This window comes from Canis lupus, chromosome X, assembly GCF_011100685.1.
Source record: "Canis lupus familiaris isolate Mischka breed German Shepherd chromosome X, alternate assembly UU_Cfam_GSD_1.0, whole genome shotgun sequence".
Lineage (NCBI taxonomy): Eukaryota > Metazoa > Chordata > Mammalia > Carnivora > Canidae > Canis > Canis lupus.
In genome coordinates, this window is record NC_049260.1 from 32,681,593 (window position 1) to 32,707,808 (window position 26,216).

General features: G+C 42.1%; 1 protein-coding gene across 1 annotated transcript in view; it reads left to right on the forward strand.

The window, feature by feature from the left end:
* Positions 1 to 25,175, forward strand: part of CYBB (cytochrome b-245 beta chain) — a 34,945-nt gene extending 9,770 nt beyond the window's left edge. Inside the window, 10 exon segments of the mRNA NM_001100291.1 lie at positions 4,246 to 4,330; positions 7,048 to 7,193; positions 9,230 to 9,420; positions 12,399 to 12,528; positions 15,144 to 15,236; positions 18,054 to 18,307; positions 19,248 to 19,410; positions 20,821 to 20,967; positions 23,644 to 23,768; positions 25,049 to 25,175. Of these exon segments, the coding sequence (NP_001093761.1) occupies positions 4,246 to 4,330; positions 7,048 to 7,193; positions 9,230 to 9,420; positions 12,399 to 12,528; positions 15,144 to 15,236; positions 18,054 to 18,307; positions 19,248 to 19,410; positions 20,821 to 20,967; positions 23,644 to 23,768; positions 25,049 to 25,175 (1,461 nt within the window).
* Positions 25,176 to 26,216: the final 1,041 nt, after the last annotated feature.

The window sequence follows — 26,216 nt, forward strand, 5'->3', positions numbered from 1 at the left end:
CAGATTCAGCATGCAGGAGCATAGTATTTTCCCCCCCCAAATTCCAAAACAGTTTGTCAAGGAAGTAAAAAAGAAAAAAGTGTGGCAAGTATAGATATGTGGGTAAATACATTTCTATAGGTTTAGAATAATCATCTTAGGTTCTAGAAGAGTGAAATGGAATTTATTTAACCAAATAATTATCGAGGGATTTTTTTAAAAAAGAGCTATTTATTTATTTTATTTTATTTTATTTTTTTATTTTTTTATTTTTTTTAAGATTTTATTTATTTATTCATGAGAGACGGGGGGGGGGGGGAGAGAGAGAGAGAGAGAGAAAAGGCACAGACACAGGCAGAGAGAGAAGCAGGCTCCGTGCAGGGAGCCCGACATGGGACTCGATCCCGGGTCTCCAGGATCAGGCCCTGGACCCAAGGAGGCGCTAAACCGCTGGGCCACCCGGCTATTTATTTATTTTAGAGAGAGAGAGCAGGGCAGGAGTTGGGAGGGCAGAGAGAGGATGAGAGAAACTTAAGCACACTCTGCATTGAGTGTGGAGCCCGACATGGGGCTCAATCTCACGACCCTGAGAGCAGGGCCTGAGCCATACCAAGAGTCAGACACCTAATTGACTGCTCCACCCTGGTGCCCCAAGGGATATTTTTTAAAGCATATGATATATTGCTCTGCACATAGGAAGCTTACTCTCTAGCTGGGGAGCCACACCATACTAGTAAAAAGTTAAATAATGATACCAAAAAACCCTCAAATATTTATTAAACACCTCTTTGTGAATCTAGGAAATGGACCTATGAGAGAAGAACTCTGGTAAAAAAAGAGGTGAGGAAGTTAGAAACTGAGCATATTGTTCAATGTCACACAGCTAGGTAGTAGAGCTGAGATCTAACACATGTATATCTGATGGCAAAACTTGCCCTCTGAAATGTAAGTCAGTACTAATTTCTGATCCTACTATTTCCATTTTCTCAGTCTTAGGACTCCAATTGTGGTCCATCACCCTAATAAAGACTATATTAATTACCTGTTGCTGTGTGACAAATTTCCACAAATTCAGTGGCTTAAAGCAACCCCAATTTATTAGCTCACAGTTCTGCAGGTGAGAAATCCAGCATCCTGTGTATGGTTGGGTTCTCTGCTCAACATATTACAAGGATGAAGTCGAGGTGCCCCTTGGGCTGAATTCTCAAATGGAAACTCGGTAAAAGTCTTCCAAACTCATCCTTACTGGCCAAATTCAGTTCCTTGCAGGGGGGGGACTGAGTTTTCTGTCTGCTTACTGACAGCCATTCAGGATCTGAAAGTCCCTGTGTTCCTTCCATGTGGCCTCCTCCACGTTAAAGCCAGCAACATTACACCAAATACTTCTGGCTCGTTGAATCTCTGAACACTTTAGTCTCTGAGTTCTGGACCCAGATTCAAAGGGCCATGTGATTGGCTCAGGCCCACCCAGATAATCTTTCTCTTAAGGTCAACTGGGACTTTAATTACCTCTGCAATGTTCCTATTGCCATATGATGTAACAAACTCGTAGGAGTGACATCACATCATATTCACAGGTCAGGTCCCACCCCCACTCAAGGGAAGGAGATCATATGAGGTCATTGGGGATCATCTGAATTTTGCCTACCACCCCAAGGACTCCAAGAAACTGTGGAGGAACCTAGCAATTGGGAAACAGGAAAATGATAATTCCTTAAAATTGTACAAAGTTGTAAAACAATGAACAGCACTTGAAATAAACACACAAGACAATGAGGCCATGTAAGAAACCAAGGACAATTTTTCACCAACAGAAATGTAAATTAAGTGATTTCAAACAGGAAACCCTTATTTTGAGAGCCTGAGTCACTGCCTAGCTCCACTAGTGGACACTTAGTTTATAGCTGATGCTGATGGTGGAACTCAGGTTCCCTCCACACTTACCGTTCTACAGCGCATGGAGTAGCTGCCTTCTGCAAGCCCCACTCATTCTCTGCCTGAGGATTTTCTTTCAGCCCTCTCCTGGGGCAAGCCTGAGATGCCAAGGAGTTGATGCCCTGGGACCAGCCGTCGGTCTGTGATGGATGGGAACTGGGGGGTATCAATACCTAAGCTTTCCTGCCCCTCAGATAAAAAACAAACAAACAAAACAAAACAATAAACACCTCTGAGGCATTTTCTGTATCTCTCAGAGTCCTCTAATCAAAGAGACCATGGTATGATATGACATAGGATATGATATGATATGATATATGATAGTAGTATCTGATCTGATTAATATGCCTTTCATTGGTTTCCTTCTCTTCTGGTCTCTCTTCTCCTGACCTTGCTTTCTGTGACCGCCTTGCTGTTGAGTACTTACACTTGAATTCTTGTCTTGGGTTTTGTTTCTTTTGTTGTTTGTTTTTTTGGGGTTTTTTTTTAGACATGTAGAATAATAGTGACTATATCTTTGCATTTGGTTTGGTGGGAAAGGATATGAACTTTAAAGACAAATAGACTTGGATCCCAGCCAATGGGAGATTTAGCTTTGGTTTTTTTATCTGTAAAATGAGGACAATAATTGCTATTTCATTGCCATTGAATGAGGTAACGATTATGGGTGAATGGCCTGGCTCACAGAAAGCATTCAATAAAGGCTAATTCTTTCTTCCTCTCTCTGGAATCCTCTGAGTCTTCCTCACTAGTATTTCTGCTGTTCCAGGAATCTGCTCTCGTGCTCCCATACTCTCCGTAGACGTAGCTAACTGAGAGATAGTGGCATAAGCACAATTTTCCACACAACTACATTTTTTTTCTATCAAATCAGGACATTTTATTAAAAAATGTGAGCCATGGAGCACCTGGGGGGCTCAGTCGGTTAAGCGTCTGACTCAATCTCAGCTCAGGTCTCAATCTCAGGGTTGTGAGTTCAAACTCCATGTTGGGGCTTAAGCGTGGAGCCTACTTAAAAAAAATAATAAGTCAAATATTAAACATCCCTAGATTAAATTGAGTATGTTTAGAACCAGATACTTATAATACCTAAGATTTTCTTTGGCACTTGGCTCTCCTTAACAATCCTCTGTATTTCTACGGCAGTACATTTAGACTTGGGAATAGCAGCCAGAGCAAGCATTTGACCAGTTTTCAGGAGGACCAAGCTTTGATTCAACCATAAAGCAGAATTTGTTTATTTGTTTCTACTTTGGGCATTGATCTAAATCAAGATTCAAACTCACATATTCTAACATGTTATTAGTAGAACAATTACACTTGAGTACTGGCCAAAATATTATTTTTAATATCAAAGTAATCATGCAAGGTATAAAATATCAGAATATTGATACTCTGGCATCAGATAGCCTGGACTTAAATCCCATCTCTGCCACTGACCAACCATGTGCCCTAAGGCAAAGTAACCTCTCCACACATTTTTCCCTAATCTGTTATACAATGATACAATAATGGTACCTCCCTGATAGGACTGATGCAAGAATGAAAAGTCAGAATGCATATAAAACACTTAAAATGGATCCTTGCACAAGCTCTTTGTAAATATTAGCCATTGTTCTCTTTGCTATTAACATTTGGCTAATGATATCTTGTGATGTCTCTGTCAACAGAGATGAGTGGACAATTTTTTCTCCTCCCCGCCAGTGTATGTCTTAGAAGGGTGTTATTCTAAGATTATTCACTTGTTCTAGAAATGTTCACTTATCTATGTCCCCGTTAGACTTTCAGGGTCTTATGAAATGAATACACTTTTTTTTTCTTGGAGAGAATCCTATTACACTGCCAGTATTCCTAGGAGAGATGACATTTGAATCTCTCACCTGACACTTAAGTTACTGGCTGACATCTTCACAAAGATGAGCCTTTGCTAACTGCCCAGCATGGGACTATGAGAGCTCACATACATTCTGGGGCAGGGAAAAGTGATGGAGAAGACACAGAGCCAGAGCTTTCCTCCTTGGAGTCCAGGTAAAACTGGTTGTAGGGACCTTACACCTGTTGCTCAACAAACTTCAGGTTTCTTGGGGCTGAGCTGGTTCTGCATGCATATGGTTACTGCAGGTACCTGTCAGGTAGGCCACTCACTAGCTGTTTGACCTTTGGAAAATGACCACAGGCATCTGAGCCTCAGTTTTCTCATCTATCAAATGTGTAAAATGGCATAGTTTAAGGGTGGTTATGAGAATTGAATGAGATGATATATATCTACTGCCTGGCACACAGCAAACGTTCTTGTTAACATTATTATTTTCTTTTCCCTTTAATCCAAAGTGCTGCTCAACAAGAATTCGAAGACAACTGGACAGGAACCTCACCTTTCATAAACTGGTGGCATGGATGATTGCACTTCACACTGGTAAGTTTATTAAGATATTTGAGATTGCAGAGAAAACTTGGAACCAGAGAATTCCCTCTATCCCTAGATACTTTTTATTTTCTAGGAGATATAAGTCTTTTTAGGTAGATTAGGTTTTTGATTGGATATGTTGAATTTTTTAAATTTATTTTTAACTGAAGTATATTTAACATACAGTATTATGTTGGTTTCAAGTATATGGCATAGTGATTCGATGATGACATGCATTATAAAATTCTCACCATGATAAATGTAGTTACCATCTGTCAACACACAAAGTCATTACAGTATTATTGACTTTATTCCCTATGCTGTACTTTACATCCCTGTGAGTTATTTGTTTTATAACTGGAAGTTTATATCTCTTAATCTTTTTTACTTATTTTGCCCATCCCTTTTCTCCCAACTCGCTTGGCAACCATCAGTTTGTTCTCTGTACTTATGAGTCTGCTTCTGTTTTGTTTTGCTTGGTTGGTTTGGTTTTTAGATTCTACATATAAGTGAAACCATATGGTATTTGTCTTTGTCTGATCTATTTCACTTAGCATAATATCCTCTAGGTCCATCCATGTTGTTGCAAATGGCAAGAGTTCATTCATTTTTATGGCTGAGTAATATTCCTTTGTGTCTATATACCACAATTTCTTTATCCATTCATCTATCAAGGGATACTTAGGTTGTCTCCATATCTTGGCTAAAAATGCTGCTATAAACATAGGGGTTCAGATAGCTTTTCTTAAAATTAGTGTTTTCATTTTCTTTGGGTAGGATTACTGGGTCCTATGGTATTTCTTGTTTTAGTTTTTTGAGGATCCTCCATAGTGTTTTCCATAGTGGCTGTACCAATTTACATTCCCACCAAGACATGTTGTACTTTCTGAATGAATTCCACTAAAAAATATTCACCACTCTTTCTCCCATCCCAATATTAGGATTTATTTCTTCAAGTCTTAAAACTTTTTAACCTTGGGCTTTTCTGACAAAATCCCAGTGTCTTTACCCTTTTCCATGCTTTGTAATATAAAAAATGTTAGTTCACAAGTGAGAACTTTTATTTATCCATTAAAAAAATACTAAGTTGAGGGATGCCTGGGTGGCTCAGTGGTTGAGCATCTGCCTTTGACTCGGAGTGTGATCCTGGAGTCCTGGGATCAAGTCCCACATCAGGCTCCCTGTGTGGAGCCTGCTTCTCCCTCTGCCTATGTCTCTGCCCCCCCCCCCTCTCTGTTTCTCATGAATAAATAAATAAAATCTTTTAAAAAATACTAGGTTGAACATGTAGATTTGTGGATTTCTTGCAGTAATCCTAGGGGGGACCACAACCCATAAGTTGAGAAGATATCTTATCTTAAGGGTAAGATAACCCTTATCAGCTAAGTGTCTTCTTTATTATTATTGTTATTTTATGTCTAATAGGTATGCATATGTATATACGTATTCTATCTTATGTGTTATTTTATAATTATTAAAGCAGTGATGTTGACACAAGGGATGTATCTAGGGACCCTTATTGAATCATAACTAATTCACTTAATAAATAAGTGATGTCCCAGGCAATAGGCATGCACACAATGTACAGTGATGAACAGAAGAGACTTTTATTCTGCCTTTAAAGAGTTTACACATAATTTGAGTAAAATAGTCTTAGATTACAGATATTTAACTGGATTTCTCTTATTAGTAGACTGTGCAGGCTTTCTAAGCTGTGGCTAACAAAATGGTTCAAATGCAAAATGCATGATAAAATCTTATCAGAAAGTAACATAGCATAATGGTCAGAAGCAAAGATTTGAGTACCAGATTGCTTGTATTTGATTCTTAACTCTACTGCTTCCTAGCTTGGTGATCTTGGGCAAGACATTAAAGCAGTCTATGCCTCAGTTTTCTCATCTGTAAGTTGAGATGATACTAGTAGTACCTACATCATAGCCTCCATATAAGGATTAAGTCATTATAAAGCACTTATAACAGTTCTTGGCACCCAGTAATTGTATATAAGTGCTTGTTAAGGGCAGCCTGGGTGGCTCAGCAGTTTGGCGCTGCCTTTGGCCCAGGGCATGATCCTGGAGACCCGGGGTCAAGTCCTGCGTCGGGCTCCCTGAGCCTGTTTATTCCTCTGCCTGTGTGTCTCTGTGTCTCTCACGAATAAATAAAATATTTTTTTTTTAAAATAAGTGCTTGTTAAGTAAGGAATGCAATTTTCAAAAAGATATTCACTCTTGTGGCCATTGGTTTATATCAGTTCAATAAAATTTTGTTGTCTTTCTGGCCTAATGTCAGAGTCAGTTGAATGAGCCAGCCAAAGACATACATTACATGAGAGTCTTCTTGTTTGAGCATAAATATATTAGGAGGAGAGAGACCATGAGAACACAGCTAAATATCCTCGGAGACCAAGATTATTTTTGTAGAATTTTAGAACTTGCTTGGATCTTTAGGATGGTGTCATTTAACATCTTCATTTTACAAATGAGGAAACCAAGACCAGAGAGGTCAAGTGATTTGTGTACGATTTCACAACTGGAGAACAGCTTACCCACTAGAACTGTCTTGCCTCTCTGGTCTGGAGACACAGTTGTTGTGTCTAAGTGTCCTGGGCCATTCCTGTGTCTCCCTGTAACTTATCACAGAGTCAGAGGCTAGAGGCAGAAACCCAGCTTACAGTAAAATTGTGCTCACCCTTCACCTTGTTTGTTTCTCTTCTCTCTCCTCTTCAGCGATTCATACCATTGCCCACTTATTTAATGTGGAGTGGTGTGTGAATGCGCGAGTCAACAATTCTGACGTTTACTCAATAGCACTCTCTAACCTTGGAGATAATCCTGGTGAAAGTTACCTCAATTTTGCTCGAAGGAGAATCAAGGTAAGGCCCCTCTTTCCTAATGCAGGTGTTCCCTAGGCCATTAAAACTGAGACTAGATTTCAGTGAGTGAAGAACTCCACTTGGGCAGAACAACAACAATGACAAAGGTTGACTAACTGTCAGTGGGATGAGCCTGCCTGTTGTTTCTAAGAATGTGGGTACAGAGAAGATGTCCCCCACATTCCCGACCCCATGTGTGGAGGGTCTGTAGATGGTTTCCAGTTCCTGAGGCCCACCTGTGGCATCTGGACTAACTCAGGCTCAGCCATGACAATGCCCACCATCAAAGAAAGACAAGAACACATGTCTAGTCAAACAAAGTTGAGTTATTACTTACTGCAGCAAAAGAGGCCTCCCACCATGAGAAAGTCTGGGACATTCCAAGAAGGTGTTAATAGAGGCTTGTTGTAGGACATGGACTTGTGTTAGGTGGTTTTGGAGGGGTTTAAGAAAGCAAGGATTTGCTCTGCCTCAGGTATGGTCAGGAATTGGGGGGAGGTCTTTCGAGAATTGGGTATCTTGGCAGCAGTCACTTGTGTTGTTGTCTTGGCTCTGACATAATTTTGGAGTGGTCTTGTTTTTGTCTCACTCCCCCATGGTCACAGAATGACGTCATCTGATGTACTATGAAATTGTTCATGTGAAATAGGGAACACTCCCGCCTTGGTATTAGTCCCAGGCCAGCCAGCAGAGGCACTTTTCTTCTCTCTTGCCTATAACATCTGAGGGGTGGCCTATGTCTGCTGATTATCATCCATGAGCAGCTGAATGCACTGGGAGTAACTCTGTGGTCTTCCAGGGGCAGCCATTTGGGATAGCCACAGCAAGGACTGCTTCCCTTCCAGCAGTTGCTAAAGCTTCCTACACTCAGACAGAGAAGCTCCAAATCATCTTCATGTGCCCAATGGCTTGGGGGGGATGGCCAAGTCACAAAATCATACACCGAATTCCAAATACGGTTCCTCGTGTTTAGAAAAGATGATCAGAAAAGTCGCGTAACTTTGTAGAAATCATTCTCTTCAGGCTAACATAAAAAAAAATAAACTTGCATAAAAGTAAACAAACTCCTTTTCTGTAATGCCTGGGATAATTTTTCTTTCCTATTGCTCATTGTACAATGATACAGAAGGAAGGCAATGTGAACATGCCAGGTGAGCCAACTGCCATGCTCTGCCTGGATCTCTTTGAACCACTTGTACTATGTCTGTGTTCCCTCCACCTTTCTGTGTTTCCACTTTCAATTTCTGATACCTGGGTTTCTTTCTTCTTTCTAAGGGAGTCCTTTTGCCCACAAGCTCAAAGAGATCTGGAAGGGCCTGGAAGGCTACCTCTCTGTGGGCAGCTGTTAGCCAATAACAGATGGGCACAGGCCACGAAAGCCCAGCTTCCTTGCCTTGAGTCAGGATGAACTCTGAGGCATGACTCACCCCCCATCATTCCTCAGCAGCATCAGGCTGAAGCTACCCTCTCTAAAGACTTGGCCTAAGATCACCCTCTTATTTGACTTGTTTCTCTTTCCTGTCCTATAACCCATCTTCTTACCAGTCTCTTCTGGAGCACACTTTTTAAAAATCACTTGCTCATGAATCCTCATCTCAATGTCTATCTGCTTCAGGGGAACCCCGCCTGAGATGGTAGGCATGCCCACAATACATTTGCAGGCTAAGCACTATGGCCCTTTCCAGACCAAAGGGAGAAGGAGCTTCAGACCTTTTTAGGATGTCTTCAGACCCTTTTAGGACATCTTATAGCTCACCAATGTTCCTTATTAGACACTCCTTCAGAACTATTTCAGTATATTGATTAGTACTTCCTATGACACCTCAACCACATAAGATGTTTTTAAATTGAGAAATATCTATTCCAAGTCTACATCACTCTGTGAGGGATGGTTAGGATTATCTAAGGGGGATTGAAAATATCTGTTGCTCTGTACACTGGACATTTTATAAATAGGTAGTCCTGCATTTAAGAGCCTGTGAGTAATGTGTGTGTGTGTGTGTGTGTGTGTGTGTGTGTGTGTTTATATTTTACAGAATCCTGAAGGAGGTCTATACGTGGCTGTGACTCTGTTGGCCGGCATCACTGGCATTGTCATCACACTGTGCCTCATATTAATTATCACCTCCTCCACCAAAACCATCCGGAGGTCTTACTTTGAAGTGTTTTGGTACACACACCATCTTTTCGTGATCTTCTTCATCGGACTCGCCATCCATGGAGCTGAGTGAGTGTTTCATCTCTGAGGTGAAGTCCTTTAAGTGCTTCCATTTCCAGGTGTGATGCTGTTAGAGGCACTGTGATCTCCTTGTCTGTTTGTGGTTAGCCTCTCTGCTGAGGGAAAATGAGGAGGGGCCCACAGAGGTCAGTCTGATAGAGACCATTCAGCAGAATTTTAGTTTCTTGTACCCGATTAATAGCTATTATTTCTGAAGTAATTTAATAATAGCTATTATTAATGTATTTATTTCTAGCAAGCTAGAAAAAATACACCAAAGCTTGAGTACCTCTGCAAGTGTGTAAAACACATTAAGGGTGCTGGAGGGGTCTTGGATGTCTGCAATGATGTTTCTTATGGCTTAATCGCTAGTAAATTAGACACTCCCAAACTGGAGGGGCTAATGATTAATCAGCTGAAGGGGTTTGCTGTAGTTCAATGAGCTTCAATTCAAGCTGGACATTTATTGATTGCCTACTGTGTATGAGGACTGATCTCAGGCACAGTGGGGGAATACTAGAAGGAAAAATGCATGATTATTGCCTTCCAGCATTCTAATATGACAAAGGTAAGAGCTCACATCTATTGAGCATTTGTTATAGACATGAAATGTTTCTCTTAGGTAGAGATGCTCTTACATCCCCATTTCCTGGGGAAATTGTAGACAAAGGAACAGGCTAACAAAGGTAAAAGATATAGCCCAAGTCACTCAGTTTGTAAGTGGCGGAGCTAGGATCGGAGCCCAGGTGGTGTAAAGCAGACCACCAGCAGACAAATACTCTCATAGAGACTCACAGTGCCTGCATGTGTGGTAGACAGTTCCCAGTCTTACTGGGAATCCTATTTCTTTTTTTTTTTAATTTATTTTTTATTGGTGTTCAATTTACTAACATACAGAATAACACCCAGTGCCCGTCACCCATTCACTCCCACCCCCCGCCCTCCTCCCCTTCTACCACCCCTAGTTTGTTTCCCAGAGTTAGCAGTCTTTACGTTCCAGTTTCCCTTTTATGCTGTTTCACACCAGCTGATTCTCACACCTGCACACAAAAGTAGGCTGGGGGGAGTTCCCTGGTGAGTTTGGGTCTCCATATAACTCAGTGTGAAGAGAGCAGATGCTCAAGGCTCTGCTTGATGTTCTCTGCTGGGAGCCAAGTTAGCCTCGAGGTGACTAAGACCTGAGTGTGAAAAGGGGAAGGGTGAGAAGAACCAGCACTGGGCAACCACTGAAAAATCTGCGTAGACAATCTCTTGACTCTCCTCAAGCAATCAAATATCTTTAAATGAGATTTGGTCATAATCCAGCTGTTTCAGAGAACCCTAGAGACAAAAACTGAATCCCTTCTCCTCTCTAGCTTAGTGATTCCACCACTTTCTTTCTGCTTGTATAGTTTCACAACTATGCATTTCCCTTTGGAGCAGACAGAGGAGATAGATAGATCTGCCCCACTCTCCATCTGAAGACAATCTGATACTTACACTGGTTGGCTGATTGCTCACAGTCTCATGGCCAGGCAGCGGCTGAACTGGGATTAAAACCCAGGTTTTTTGACTTCTGGTCCTGGCAGTGAGAAGAAGGGAGAATCCATTTTTTTTCTTTCCTCACACTTCCTCTCCACGTGAACTTGGGCATTAGGGACTTTGATAATTATCATTTGTTGTATTTTTACCTTGTGTTGGCATTTTTTATGCATCAGGCCAATTGGTCGCTAAAGTACACCTTTGATTAAGTATGGCTAAACCTATTTTCTGGCTGAAGAAAGTGAAGCTCAGAAGAAGTTGAATAACTTCCCCAAGACCACCAAACTAGCCAGTGGTGGACCTGGGATTTGAAACCAAGGCTGTCTGACTCAGGCCCAAAACTGTTTTCTCGCAATCATTCTGCTTCTAAGTTACTAGTTTCTCTAAGCCTTCGATGTTCTCATATGCTAAATGGGGGTGCCAATACCTACCATTCAGGCTTGTTATGAGAGTCAACTGAGATAATTTGTGTAGAGTAACTTTCCCCAGGCCTGGCACATAATAAATGCTCAATACATGGTAATTCTCTGCCCCAAGACCTAGGGATAGAAAAAAATGGTTAACAGCCTTGAATTAAAACAGTCACAGAATATATCAAGTGGCACAATACATGTTAGGTCCCCCATACAACTATGGCAAAAGGCCTCCTGTGTCTCTTCTTAGTATATATTCTGAAGACCCTGTCATTTATGTTCCTTGAGGTTGGGAACATGACTTACCTGACTCCATGCCTCCCTTCCTCTGTTCCTACTAAACTCACATCATCTTGTGTGTTAGCAGTTGCTTCAATTACAATTTATGGAATTGAAATGAATGGGTTCTGAGCACCTCAAAGGACATACCATTAGTGTTGATACCTCTGAGAATGTCACAATCTCCACAAGGTACCCTTAAATTGATTTTGACCTTTTGATTTTAATTTAGACAATTTTGGAACAACAAATGAAGCACTTGGACTAAACCTCAGAGCTACTGTGTGACAGTATGGACCGTCCCCCACACAGGGGTGCCTATCCGTGGGGTGTACTACTAGCCCATGCTTTGGGGCCAACCTGTGTGCTTCTGGGACTGTCTTCACAGGGGCAGGGTGGGGGCATCTTTTTGCAATTTGCAGAAAGGCACTGTATGGGCCTTGCTCTGTTAGATTTGCAGTTTTCCTGTTTTTTGCTTGCTTGCTTATAAATGAAAATAATCTTGAAGCAGAAGCACAAATGCTTCCTTTGAGAAAACACATATTGATGATCCAAAATCTATATATTCTTGTGCCATCGTACATATGGTTTTTTTTTTCTATTGCTGAAGAAGACATATTTTCTCTCAAATCTACTCAGGGATCAATAAGATATAACTGTTAAATAGAAAGTACAGAATCCATACTAGAATACTTGAGATGTTCTTAGAATCTCAAAAAAATAAGAACTTAATTTCTTTCTACTAAATGGTCTGGACTTACATTTCCTCCCCAGGCGAATTGTACGTGGGCAGACTGCAGCGAGTAGACTGGAACACAATTATAAAGTTTGTGCGGACAATATCTCACAATGGGGAAAAATACCTGACTGTCCAATCCCACAGTTCTCTGGAAACCCTCCTATGGTATGTACAGTTCATGTTTACTATTACAATTTCATTACCAACAATCTTTAACCTGTCTAAGAAATACATACAAATGCCATAGAGATGTCCATTATGAATGCCAGAGAACTACTAGAATGTTAGAAGTATTGACTTTTTTCTTCTCTACTTACTGTCTAGAATTATTTCTTAAAGAGTAAGGATTGCATTGGACTATTATGAACATCCTGATATAAAACATGGAAGAGCATTGTTTTTGAAAGTGCTGTTGAAGTTGAAGCAATTCCATCTCTTCTCTTCCAGATGTGAGGGCCACAATAATAACAGTTAATGATTTCCACAGGGATCCATTCTGAGATAAGTTGGATAGCTCAGATAATCACTTAGAAGGAGCTAAAAGTCTCCTCAGATACCAGGAAGTATGACTTTCTTTTTTTATTTTTAAAGATTTTATTGATAAATTTGACAGAGAGAATGAGAGAGCACACAAGCAGTGGGAGGGGCAGGCAGAGGGAGAGGGAGAGACAGACTCCCTGCAGAGTGGGGAGCCCAATGTGGAGCTTGATCCCAGAAGCCTGAGATCACGACCTGAGCCGAAGGCAGATGCTTCACCAACTGAGCCACCCAGGCACCCCCAGAAATAAGACTTTCTATACAGCTTTCAAAGCTGGGAAGGAAATTGATGAAGTGACACATAGGGCTGCCTTTAACCATCAGGAAGCATGTCTATACCATACAAAGGATACTGGACAGCCAGGTTCAGACCAACGCCCATTGGCTTTGCATGTGGAGCAGGAGTGTGGCAAGGATGACCAAGGGGAAACATGCTGGAATATTTACCTTCTGTTGGGAGCTCTTGTTGGGTGCTCTGCAAAGTTCCATTTTGTGAAGTGGGCCCTGTGTTCTTCATATCTTTTCCTCCATTGACAAGTAATGTACTTTATTGGTTATCATGCTAACCATTGGTATAAAACTAGGTAAAAATCAACATTTGTATAGGGCTTCTTTTTTTTTAAGATTTTATTTATCCATTCATGAAAGACACACACACACACAGAGAGAGAGAGAGAGAGAGAGAGGCAGAGATATAGGCAGCGAGAGAAGCAGGCTCCACGCAGGAAGCCCGATGTGGGACTTGATCCCGGGACTCCAGGATCATGCCCTGGACCGAAGGCAGGCGCTAAACCGCTGAGCCACCCAAGGATCCCCTGTATAGGGCTTCTGAACAGGATTGTTGTTGTTGTTGTTTTTAAGCACAGTATAATATAAAGGCAAATGTCCCATCCCATTATCTCCTTTCTTTTTTCTACACTCTTAACATAGGAATTTTCTTTCTATAAGACACAGTCTGCTGTCCAAGGACTTAACATCTTTAAGGATCCTTGCTCATTAATGAAAGCAACGAGATGTATCAGTGAACTGCTCCCACTACATGCAGACATCTATTGATTAAAAAAAAAAGGGATTAAAAAAGGAACTGCATCGAGGGTCCTCTTATGGGTTAGGGGAAGGCACATTTCCTTGAAGACAGCTGGAATCAGTGTACTACTACCTTAACAGGCATCTACCTCAAAGGAGCTTCTGGGTTTCTGGGATTAGAGGCAATGTCCAAGACCTTGCTCCATTCAATGGAACCCCATTGTGGCCCCCAGGAAGTAGATGCATGATGCCAGCCTGTTTTAAAAATCTGTCCCATGAAGACAAAGGCCAGCAGCAGAATATTTCTGACTTTCAGAGCAGATATCCTTCCACTTTGGCTGGAGGTGGGGACATTCAGGTGCTCTCAACTTCCAATAAAATGTTTCTCAAAAAAATGTAATAGAAAGATCATATGTGAGGCTGTAGCAAGCACTCTGTAATTTTATTTTTCTTTCTTGAAATCCATTCTGGAATGCCATATTTTAAATGATTCTGCCTTCTAAAACTGTTTGCTACTTCAGGTATTAAACTAGGAACCTAACTGGGATGGAGTCCCAGGATGGATTTGCTTATCCTAAAGGTTTTCATATAGTTAGAAGTACTACAAGGTGATTCCAGTATTGTGAAACACTGAAGATTCTGATGGGAGGGGAATCTAAAGAAATCTGAAAATCTTTGGGCTTGTCCCTCTTCAGCAGGTGCATTGCATAGCTCCTAGAACTTACCAGGATATTGGAGAAACGGCTAAATTCTTTGGATGAAATTTCTTATCTTGCAAAAGATGAAGCTTTGGCTACAAGGATGAGAGAAAGCAACTGCAATGTTGCATTAAAAAATATGGTGTTGTTGAAATGCTATACTTAAGAGAGATGTTAATTCTGAAACTAATCTTGCTCCGCTGTAGGGTCACTGCAACTTCTATTGCAACACCAGGAGGAAATCTCATTCTTGTGGGCAGTTCCTCTTGGGAAAGTTTTATACTGTAGATAAAGTTTCCCAATGTGGCTAAGGAGAATGTTCATCTGCGTTAGCTCAAAATTTTATTTTAATTTTAGATATTTTTCATGCATTCTGTTGTATTAGAAATTTATGAATCTGATCCTGAGTATTTAAACAAGCCTACAAAGATTGACTTCTAAAATGTTTTGTCCCCATGAATCTTATATCAGCTATTACCCCTTAACACACCGTGTTTTCATGTTTTGCTCTGATTACAGACTTGGAAATGGATAGTGGGTCCCATGTTTCTGTATCTCTGTGAGAGGTTGGTACGGTTTTGGCGATCTCAACAGAAAGTGGTCATCACCAAGGTATGATCTGGTTTGGGAGTTACTAACAGTATCTAACTATATCATGTTTACCCAGGTTCCCTATAGCATTGCTCGGAGCTGGCTTCCTCTTAGTTTCTTAATTAAACATAGGACAGAGAGAAGACCAACAGTTTATTTCAGTGTACTTAGCTTGATAATCAAATGATTGGACTTTTTAGCTGGAGGAAGTACAAATTAACATTTTCTGTTGCAAAATAAAGCTGATTGTTTTGCGTGCACAAATCTGTGTGTATGTGTGCATGCGTGTGTAGAAGGGAGGAGGAACACACAATGATGATGTGAGCAGATAAGAGTGCAAAAGCAAAACACATGATTTCAAAAGGGTACACACTGAGCCTTAAAATACTCAGATGCCAAAAGAACCAGGGAGCCAAGGGCAGGAGTGACTGAGGTTGAGATAATTTTCCAGGCCTCCCTTTACCTCCTTTTCTGTGCTATGTATATAATCATAGAATATCACAGCTGAAGAACCCAAAGTCTCAAGGAGATTAGTAACTAAACTGCATCCAGAATTGAGTCTGCTAACTCCAGGTATATGACAACTTTTTCCCCATGCTTCTGTGCTGCTTCTCATTACTAACTAAATAGCCAACTCAATAGATAGAAACTCCTGGTTGTCATTTCAGGAAACAACAGACAAAACTAGTTTTATCAAATAAATTTTTAAATGTTTTTCAAGATTTTATTTTATTTATTCATGAGAGACATAGAGAGAGAGGCAGAGACTGGAGCAGGCTCTCCGCGAGGAGCCCGATGCCAGACTCGATCCCAGGACTCCAGGATCACGCCCTGACAAAGGCAGATGCTCAACCGCTGAGCCACCCTGGTGCCCCTATCAAATACAACTTAATTCCATTCAATACAGTTCAAAAAGTGTTTACTAAAAGCTACTACGGGCTATTCTTGCACAACACTGAATTCTTCTTGTCCTCCACCCTAGCTTTTCTCTCTTGGCATCTGTGGAAGGCCACAGTAAAGTTAGTCCAGCTGGCACTGGAAATCTTGAAATATAGGAAGCTACAGCAGTTCTCCTTTTTTACTTATACTGTATTATAAGAAAAAGCCCACAGAAGAGCAAGAAGGGCTGCCACAAAATTTCCCTTACTAGGCTAGACCTGACTAAGCAGGCAAGTATTTCCTTTAAACATATTTTAAAGGCAACCTTGTTTTCCCGTGGAGCAAAGAGTCATTTTCTACTCATAAAAACAGATACTCATTTTCTTCTCAAAAACAAGTAAGAAACAAGGTGTCATCCCAAAGTATTCCAATGTCCATTCCACTAGTGCATTTTATGGAGTTGAATCCCGATTGCACCTGTGGCAGCAAAATTGCAATGGGGGAAAAATGTTCTCACCACACAAAGTTGCGACACAGTGAACACCATATTCAAAATAATTTTTGTCAATTTTTATTTTCTGTTTTCAAAACGAAGCTTTAGGTCTCTTTATTTTAGTGATGAAAGGACATTGGGTACTGCTTTATCATGTAAGATGGATTGAAATCACAAGTTTGGGAAATGCTTGGCGATGTTTAGCAAAAGCGTTTCCCATCTTATCCCTCTTCACTCACGGAGGGAAAAGCTCAGCACTGTTAGTCAACATTTAGGAAGCTGCTATGTTGTTTCTATTGCTTCTTCTATTCCTTTGATGTGCCTTGGTTGGTTTTCCAGTTGTACATAGAAAGTCCCGTGTATCTCAGGAATCATCCCAGAAACAGTATATTACTTTCTGTATTATAATGACAGCTTTTTATTGTGCTTTCTTTGTAAAAGTTATTTACCACCTCACCAGCTGCTGGACATTTGGACCGTTTTCAGTTTTTGCTGTTGTAAACAAAGATGCCATGCCCTTGCACACATGGAGAATGGGGATGGCCATGGGGTGTGCTTTGGGGGAGACAAAGAGTGTACTTCCAGGGTCGGTGGAAATGTAGACAGGCAGAATCAGGTGGATTCCAAGGCAGATCCAAGGTGTGAGTCAGAACAAAGATAGATCAGTACATGCGGCTTGGCTTGCGGGATGTTGCTAAATAGCCAGCCCAGGGGATCTCCTTCTCTCCAGCTGCCAAGGCTCTCGAGCATCCCCCAGGAGACAGGAAGGCCGGGCAGAGAGCCATCTCTTCTTCCTGTTGCTAGGACCTGCCTTGACTTCTGGGAGAAAAAAAATATCACAATAGGCTGGTGTCTTAGGCTGGACTCCCTGGCAAGACTCTGAGACAAACAATCACAGACAGAAGGTTTCTGGGATGTGTTCTCAGGAGATGAACCTGTGAAAGAAAAGAAAATCAGAAATTGGGGAGGAAATGAATGACTCTGGGCGGTTGCAGCTGCAGCCTCAGCTGATCCTACAAGGAGAGCAGGGGGTTGGGATGACGTCTGGGAGTTGTCTCAAGTTGAGGACAGAGCCAGTCCTTTTTTTTTTAAGGTTTTATTTATTCATGAGAGACACACAGAGAGAGGCAGAGACATAGGCAGAGGGACAAGCAGGCTCCCTGCGTGGGGGAGCCTGGTGTGGGACTGGATCCCAGGACCCCGGGATCATGACCTTGAGCCAAAGGCAGATGCTCAACCACTGAGCCACCCAGGGGCCAGTCCTTTGTACTCCTGCTCATCGTATGCTGTGGGCTCCAGCCGAGGGCAATTCTGAATGAGGGCCACATCTTTTGGAGGAAAGGCTGCGTTGGCCCTGAAGAATGGATGTGGGTGGGCATGTTCGCTCAAACTTTTGTCTGTGTGGACAGTGAAAAGGGAAGTATTTGGGGAAAGTGTAGTTTCCAGACACATGTTTTATTCCATAGGTGGTCACTCACCCTTTCAAAACCATTGAGCTACAGATGAAGAAGAAAGGATTCAAGATGGAAGTGGGACAGTACATTTTTGTCAAGTGCCCCAAGGTGTCCAGTCTGGAGTGGCACCCTTTCACACTGACCTCTGCCCCGGAGGAAGACTTCTTTAGCATCCATATTCGGATCGTTGGGGACTGGACAGAAGGACTTTTCAATGCTTGTGGCTGTGATAAGCAGGAGTTTCAAGATGCGTGGAAACTACCTAAGTAAGTACAAAGCACATATTTATGAAAGTGTATGAGTTCAGGAAAAGAATGTCACTAGGTCCCCTGTCTCACCTCTCACTGCCCTGTCTCCTTGGTCTGACCAAACACAAGTTCTACAAATTCAGGTAGCTATTTCTGTGTTCCCCATTTTATGTGTGCAGTGTGTTTAGGCATGTACTTATAAATCTTGTGCGGAATATGAAATATTTGAATCCAACATTAATAATGAATATTCCCCAATTCCTTTCAAAATGTAAGGGGCCTTGCCCTTTTCTAACAAACGAAGTTCTAGTATATCAAAGATATTCTTAAAATTTAATTGACATATGTTATTTGAGGGTAAATGCCATATATTATTCACTTTGTCCCGTTCTTCCCACGTGCCTGAGATGGTGCCAGGCACTTAGAAGATGCTAAAGAAAAGCTTGTCGGTTGACTCAGTGAATAGACAAATGAGAAGTGAAGGTGTTAAACTTAGAAGATGTTATGACAGAAAATTCGCACTTCACTTCAGTGTGTAAAGTAAGCAGGAATTTCAAGTGTGGGGTGCCCTGGCAAGAAGTACAGGGTGTGCGTGTGTGTGAGAGTCTGTACGTGTGTATGAGTCTGTATGTGAGTCTGTGTGTCTGTGTGTGTGTGAGTCTGTGTGTGTGTGGGGGGGTTGGGTGTGGGTGTGGGGGCGTAGGTCAAAGGGTGGAGAGATGAAAAAAATACCCCCGAGAGTTACCAAATATTTTCAGTTAGCTAAGACTTCCTCTTCTTACTTCCAACCACAATGTTGACACTGAGTTGGTTACTTGAAAGCTATTTCATAGAAGAAAGTGCCCCACAAGGACACTGTCCCGGGGCGATGTGACACATCACACATCCCCGGGGCGAGCTGTGTCCGACTGTGCAGTGCAAGGCAGCCCTGTAACCACGTCCTCGCGCTTCCCCCCAGGATAGCGGTGGACGGGCCCTTCGGCACGGCCAGCGAAGACGTGTTCAGCTACGAGGTGGTGATGTTAGTGGGAGCAGGGATCGGGGTCACGCCCTTTGCATCCATTCTCAAGTCGGTCTGGTACAAATATTGCAATAACGCCACTAACCTGAGGCTCAAAAAGGTAAGGCCTTCAGGGTTTCTGAGGGCGCGGGCAGTCCCCCCCCAAACCCCCACCCCCGGGGGAGGCCGCTGAGAGCCTTGGGGCGGAGCTGGCCGAGACCCAAGGAAGTGAAGACAAGTTCCGGCTGGGTCCAGAGAGACCCACACCTCCTAAAAGGGCTGTTCACACGTCGGATGTGCTCGTGCGTCAGCAGGCCTACTGTTGCAAGTAACACGCTGCACTTGCAAGGCGTTCGTAGAAACTGGGAAGAAAGGAAGTTGGGGTAGAAAGTATTCACAACCCCAACGCAGCAGCTGCCCTCTTTGTGGCTCCTCTGCCGATGTTTTCCTACGTGTTTACATACTCTTGGGGAGTTGTAAATATTGAGTAGGAATACTTCCGTGTCCTGCTTTAGGAAAACAGTGTTTTCCAGTGTTGGCACAGGCTTTGTCATGATCTTTTTTTTTTTTTAATGATTCTTGTATGTTCCTTTGAGGGGATATAGAACAATTGTTCTATCGTCCTGTGTTAGATACTGAGATTGAGTCCATTTACGTCCCCCAATCCTTTTTTTTTTTTTTTCCGCAAGGGGAGGGCAGGAGACATGTCCTTTCATGAAACTTACTTTCTTATGGGTATTTCCTCACAATAAATTTCCAGGCCGGGCAGCCCAGGTGGCCCAGTGGTTTAGCACCGCCTTTGGCTCAGGGCCTGATCCTGGAGACCAGGAATCGAGTCCCACGTTGGGCTCCCTGCTCTGCCTGTGTCTCTGCCTCTCTCTCTCTCTCTCTCTCTCTCTCATGAATAAATACATAAAATCATTAAAAAAATAAATAAATTCCCAGGGTAATTTTTTGGTCACATGTAAATTTGGTTTCATTGCCCGATAAAGGACATCTTGAATAAAACATGAGTCATTCTAATAACTTTGGAGATAGCCTCTAATTGGGACATGGAGCATAAGTTGACTTTTTAATTTTCCCCTTTCTCTCTTTACTATATGGAGGAGGTTTGGGAAGAAGGGCGTTTTTTCCCTTAGAACCCAGGAATGTCTGGCATTAGCAGGCAGTGGAGTAGTCCTGTGGCAGCCACTGCCAGCCTAGGTGGCATTGGTCTTTCTGACAGGAGGTACAAAGGAAGCCAGGGAGGTGAGGTGGGCAAGAGCAGGCCCAGGAGGAAGGTGGTGAGCTACTGTTTTCCTAAGCCATGTATTTCTGAGACTTAGCTATTTATTTACTGCCCCACAGGGTGAAGGCCAGTGCAGGCTCTTGTGAGCTAGCTTGTGAAATGTCCAGAGCTTTCTGAAAACCTCTGTTTCTAGGCATCCTGAGCTGCAGGAAAAAGTTGGGGGAGGGGAGGTTAGAAATACATATGTCATTCTGATGAGGCCTATTTAAGTATAATCTGCCTCATGATCTGTTGCTCTTGCAGATATACTTCTACTGGTTGTGCCGGGACACGCACGCCTTTGAGTGGTTTGCGGACTTGCTGCAGCTGCTAGAGACCCAGATGCAGGAAAGGAACAACGCTGGCTTCCTCAGCTATAACATCTATCTCACCGGCTGGGATGAGTCTCAGGTGAGGGAGAGATCCCGGCTCTCGGATCCTTCCTACAATGCCCGGGGCTGATTGCTTCCCTTTGGTTATTGCCGTGTTTTGTGTACTGTGTTTTCATTTCATTTTGTTTTGTTTTTTGTTTTTACCAAGAAGAGTTAATGGATTTGGTGATCCGGCCTATTCACTCTCACTCAATATCCCCACATGTTCAGACTCTTGAGACTAGATTCAAAGTTGGTATCTGTGGAACAGATTAGCGCTAAGGAGCCCACAAGGATATAAGAGCCATGCCTTTGACCTTGTGAGACTCACGTTCCTACCAGGGGTCTTGAACCAGCTGGACAAGATGATCCATAGGGTAATGGGAAGAAAATATTAGCTGTCTTTCTCCTCTCTTTATGTCTCTCTCTCTCTCTCTCTCTCTGTCTTTCTCTTTATATCTATACACACACACATATTCCATTAATTTTATGTTTATATGCATTTCACAATATACATAATGCATTTAGTAAGTAGTAATAATAATTGTGCATAGTTATTAAGCATGTATAATGTGCTAGGTATTTTTATTAGTGTTTACATAGATTGGCTAACTTGATCCTTAAAATAGCCCTATGAAGTAGAAACTCTTATTATCCACACTTTACAGATGAGGAAACCAGAGCCCAGAACAGGTTAGGTCATTTGTCCAAGGGCACCCAACTAGTAAGAGGCAGAGGCAGAATGTTCCAGAGCCTGCACTCTTAGGAACTCCCACTAGTTTATGATTATTATTTATAAATTAAGCAAAACATATTTAATGAAGATGAAATATATTTGTGTGCATATGTGTATATGTATATAGCATATGTGTATGTATATGTGTGTGTGTGTAATATAACATATAACGCATAATCCATAACATGTTTTATCTATCTATCCAGGGACATTTAACAATGAAAACAATTTATAAGACAGCCCCTCCCAACAAAGAATTATCTGGCCTCAAGTGACAAAAGTGCTGAGATTAGGAAACTCTGAAACAAGTTACTGATTCCTAGGGGGTAAAATCTTCCTAAATAAGCAAACATTAATAATTTGGCCTGGAAGCAGCATAAGCAGCATAAGCTCCCCCTGCATGAGGAGCCAAGGCAAGAGTCTCCTCCTATCCCTGGCCAGTGTCTCAGCTGGCCATAGCCACACATCCTGGGCATGTTTCACATGCACCTCGTACTTGTGAAAACGGACTCCTCATTTGGGTTTCGGTGTATTGTTTATCATAGATTCTCCAAGTCTTAGAAGAGTCTTGTTACAAATGTAGATCCAGGAACACATGACCCATAAACTTTGCTGCTCCAGAAAAAGGGATTTCAAGATGCCATTTCTGCAATTTAAAAACAAAACAACAACAAATATTTGATAAATGGTAAAATCGATAAAAATGAAACCCAGAGAAAAAATGTGATGAGCACTGGGTGTTATACACAATTGATAAATTGTTGAACATTAAAAAAATCTATAAATACAAATTACTTTGCAGTTTTATGATTTAAAAAGCCAGGCACAATTTTTTAAATGGGAAATTTATTTGCATCAAAAAATAACTATTTTCGGGCAGCCCGGGTGGCTTGGTGGTTTGGCCAAGGCCTGATCCTGGAGACCCGGGATCGAGTCCCACGTCGGGCTCCCTGTGTGGAGCCTGCTTCTCCCTCTGCCTGTGTCTCTGCCTCTCTCTCTCTCTGTGTGTCTCTCATGTATAAATAAATAAAATCTTTTTTAAAAAAATAACTATTTTGCTCTACGAAACTGGTCCCTACAGGATTATTAAACCAGAGTGGTCATCCTTCCTTACCTCCTCCATCCCCATCATCTATCCCCTGTCCAGTGAATTTAAAATCTGATTCAAGTTTTAAATAAATTTAAGTAACCACTTTTTAAAAAAGATTTTGTTTTTATTTATTTATGAGAGACCCAGAGAGAGAGGCAGAGACATAGGCAGAGGGAGAAGGCTCCTTGTGGGAAGCCTGATGTAGGACTCGATCCCAGGACTCCAGGATCACAATCCGAGCCAAAGGCAGATGCTCAACCACTGAGCCACCCAGGTGCCCCTAATTAACCACTTTTATGAAAAATATCTGTTGGTCGAGCTGAGGCCTGGTAGAATGGTAGCAGAAAACAACACGTGACTATGTACACACACACACAGACTAGCTTTAGACTTGATTTGTTGTGTCATTATGTTGCCAAAATATGAATGCATTTTAATCTGTAGTTACTTTAGTTCTTAGTGATTCTCCTAAAGGAGTGGGAGTAAGTATATTAGGGGGAAGAGAGAAAGTCACATGCAGAACAGAGAGAAAAACAGTGAAACAGTATTTAAATCCTACCCACACCTTCAAAGCCTGATGTCAGGTGCTGCCAGGCTGCAATCTTCCCATCCTCCCATGCCAACTCTCTTAGCTTTCACTGAGATATTTGTGCCTCTCCCATGGCACTCATGATACCCTATTTTACAAATAGGATGATTCATGTTCTTACTTCCAGGTTGGCCCTTCTAGATTATAAATTCCCTGAAGACACCCGGTTTATTCATCTTGATGTACCTTCTAGCCTTCAGATATATATGGTTAGCGAGAGCTTGGCCTGTGAGATACGTCAATCTATCTGTGCTTTGGTACAGTGTGTCTCTGTTTTGTGACTTCATGTCCTTTCCCACAGGCCAATCACTTTGCCGTGCACCATGACGAGGAGAAAGACGTGATCACGGGCCTGAAACAAAAGACCCTATATGGACGGCCCAACTGGGATAATGAATTCAAGACGATTGCAAGTCAACACCCAAAGTAAGGAGTAAGGACACCAAAGCAAGGTGTCCTTGAGGCTTGTGCTCCGCCGGAAGCACTGGCTCCCAAACACAGCTAGATTTGTATATTCTGAAAACTAACATACACCCAGATGACTATATTGACAACCCATAAAAGGTTTTAGTTATGCAGGACTTTATGAGGGAGTCTTTAAATCACACCAAAATTACCTGGAGTTATTATCAACAAAGATGCTTGGGGGCCTCCCCCACCTCTGACTTTCTGCACCCTGCTCCCCCCAAGTAGGGCCATAACCCACTTCTTTTCCTTCAGCTCCTAAATCTCTTTTAATTCAATATGATTTCTATCTTTATTATTAGGGAGATACCGTCCCTACGTTCAGTGTTTAGGTTTTGGGTCTAGAATCATAAGTTGTCGGACATCCTAAGGTCCTTTCTACCCATTCTGAAACTTTGAGGGGCTCCTCTACCTTGCTACAACACTAGATAAACTCAAGAAATCACCACAAATAGACCTTCAGGCCTTTGCTTTCTATGCATTAATGAGCATATGAATCACTTGGGGATCTTTTCACAATGCAGATGCTGATTTAGTAGGTCTAGGGTGGGGCCTTAGAATCTACACTTCTTTTTTTAAGATTTTATTTATTTATTTGAGAGAGGGAATGAGCGAGCTGTTGAGCCTGAGCAGGGGGAGAGGCAGAGAGAGAAGCGGACTCCCCGCTGAGCAGGGAGCCCCATGCAGGGCTCCAGCCTAGGACCCCGGGATTATGACCTGAGCCGAGGGCAGATGCTTAATCAACTGAGCCACCAGGGTGCCCCGAGAATCTATGTTTTTAAAAAGTTGACTAGGAGGCTACTGGTCTGGAACCACACCCTGAGGAACTAGGCTTTAGCATCTAAAACAGAGAGGGATGAAGCCCCACCCAGCTGTTGGCAGAGTCGGTGAACCGAAAGCAGACGTGTTCCTGATTTCTAGATGCTGGAGCCGGTTGGAGACATAGAGCCCTGAAGGCAATTAGTCCACAAACTCACAGATTCGCCACTGTTTTCTCTGTGGCAGAGATTTCTACAAACTCCACTTGAATATGGTTTCCCAGGGAAGTCAACTGCCTTCCGTAGCTGTCCCCACAAACAGGGCTGAGCCACTCTCGCACAGGGTTAGTGGGAAGGACAAAGGAGCAGGAGTGTGGGGGGGGGGGTTTCCGCCCTGGAGCCAAAAATCAAGAGGAAGTTCCCCCATGTGCTTTGTAATCCAAAAGCCTGAAACTCTTTTATTTTTCCTTTCTTTCCCCAAAGCACCAGAATAGGAGTTTTTCTCTGCGGACCTGAAGCCTTGGCTGAAACCCTCAGTAAACAGTGCATCTCCAACTCTGAGTCTGGCCCTCGGGGAGTGCATTTCATTTTCAACAAGGAAAACTTCTAACTGCTCTCTTCCATGATATCAGTGTGGGTTATGCTGCCAAGTACCTAACCTAATAATGCTAGTTGATGATGTAAGTTCCACCCCCCCCCACCTTAAAAAAAGAGAGAGAGAGAGAAATCAAACTGTAAGGGGAAGGTTTTCCTTGAAAGGAATGTCAAAGATTATTTGATAGTGATAATTTGCATTTGCATGGGGCTTTATGGTTTTCCGAGTGTTTTTACAAACTTGATTTCATGTTTCACTCACAACGATGCCAAAGAAAGGTAGGACAAGTGTGCACTTGACGGGATGAGCACTGGGTGTTATTCTATATGTTGGCAAATTGAACACCAATAAAAAAATAAATTTATAAAAAAAAAAAAGAAAGGTAGGACAGGATTCCTGGACTCAGTGTTTAGGATAAAAAAAAAAAAATAGGGACGCAAAATGGTGAAGTAAATTCCCAAAGATTATGAAGCTTGGACCAGATCTAGTCCACGCGGCCCTGGATTTGTTTGGCGGTCTTTCCGTGATCCCAGGCTGCCTGGAAATAGGCTCATATACTCCCCAAAAGAAGCAATAACCCAGGGAGTGACCATTCATTTTCCATCTGGTGTTATCTTTGTTATCATTATGTCATATGGAATGACATTTTGCAAATATTTAGGAGGTAATACATGCCAAGAAGGATTGAACACTCAAGAGTGACAGGATGGACATCTGAGCATATACTCCAGGTTAGCAAAGCAGCACACCGACTGGGTCAGAGGTTCTTCCTCCAGAAGAAGGAATGGAATTAATTAGCCTGGAATTAATGTATTACTCAGCATTTACAATGAGGCTTGGCAGAGTGGATACTCAATGAAAGTTTGTTGAATGAATGAATGAAAACATATTTAGAACCATACAAGGCCTGAGTAGAAATATTTTAAAGCCTTAAACTAAGAATTGTGACAATTGTGTACCTGATAGGCCCAGCTGCTTTAAATAGCATCTACCCCCTTGTTTTACTTAAATATACACACAAAATGGCTCTTATTTGTGTGACTACTGACTGGCTTA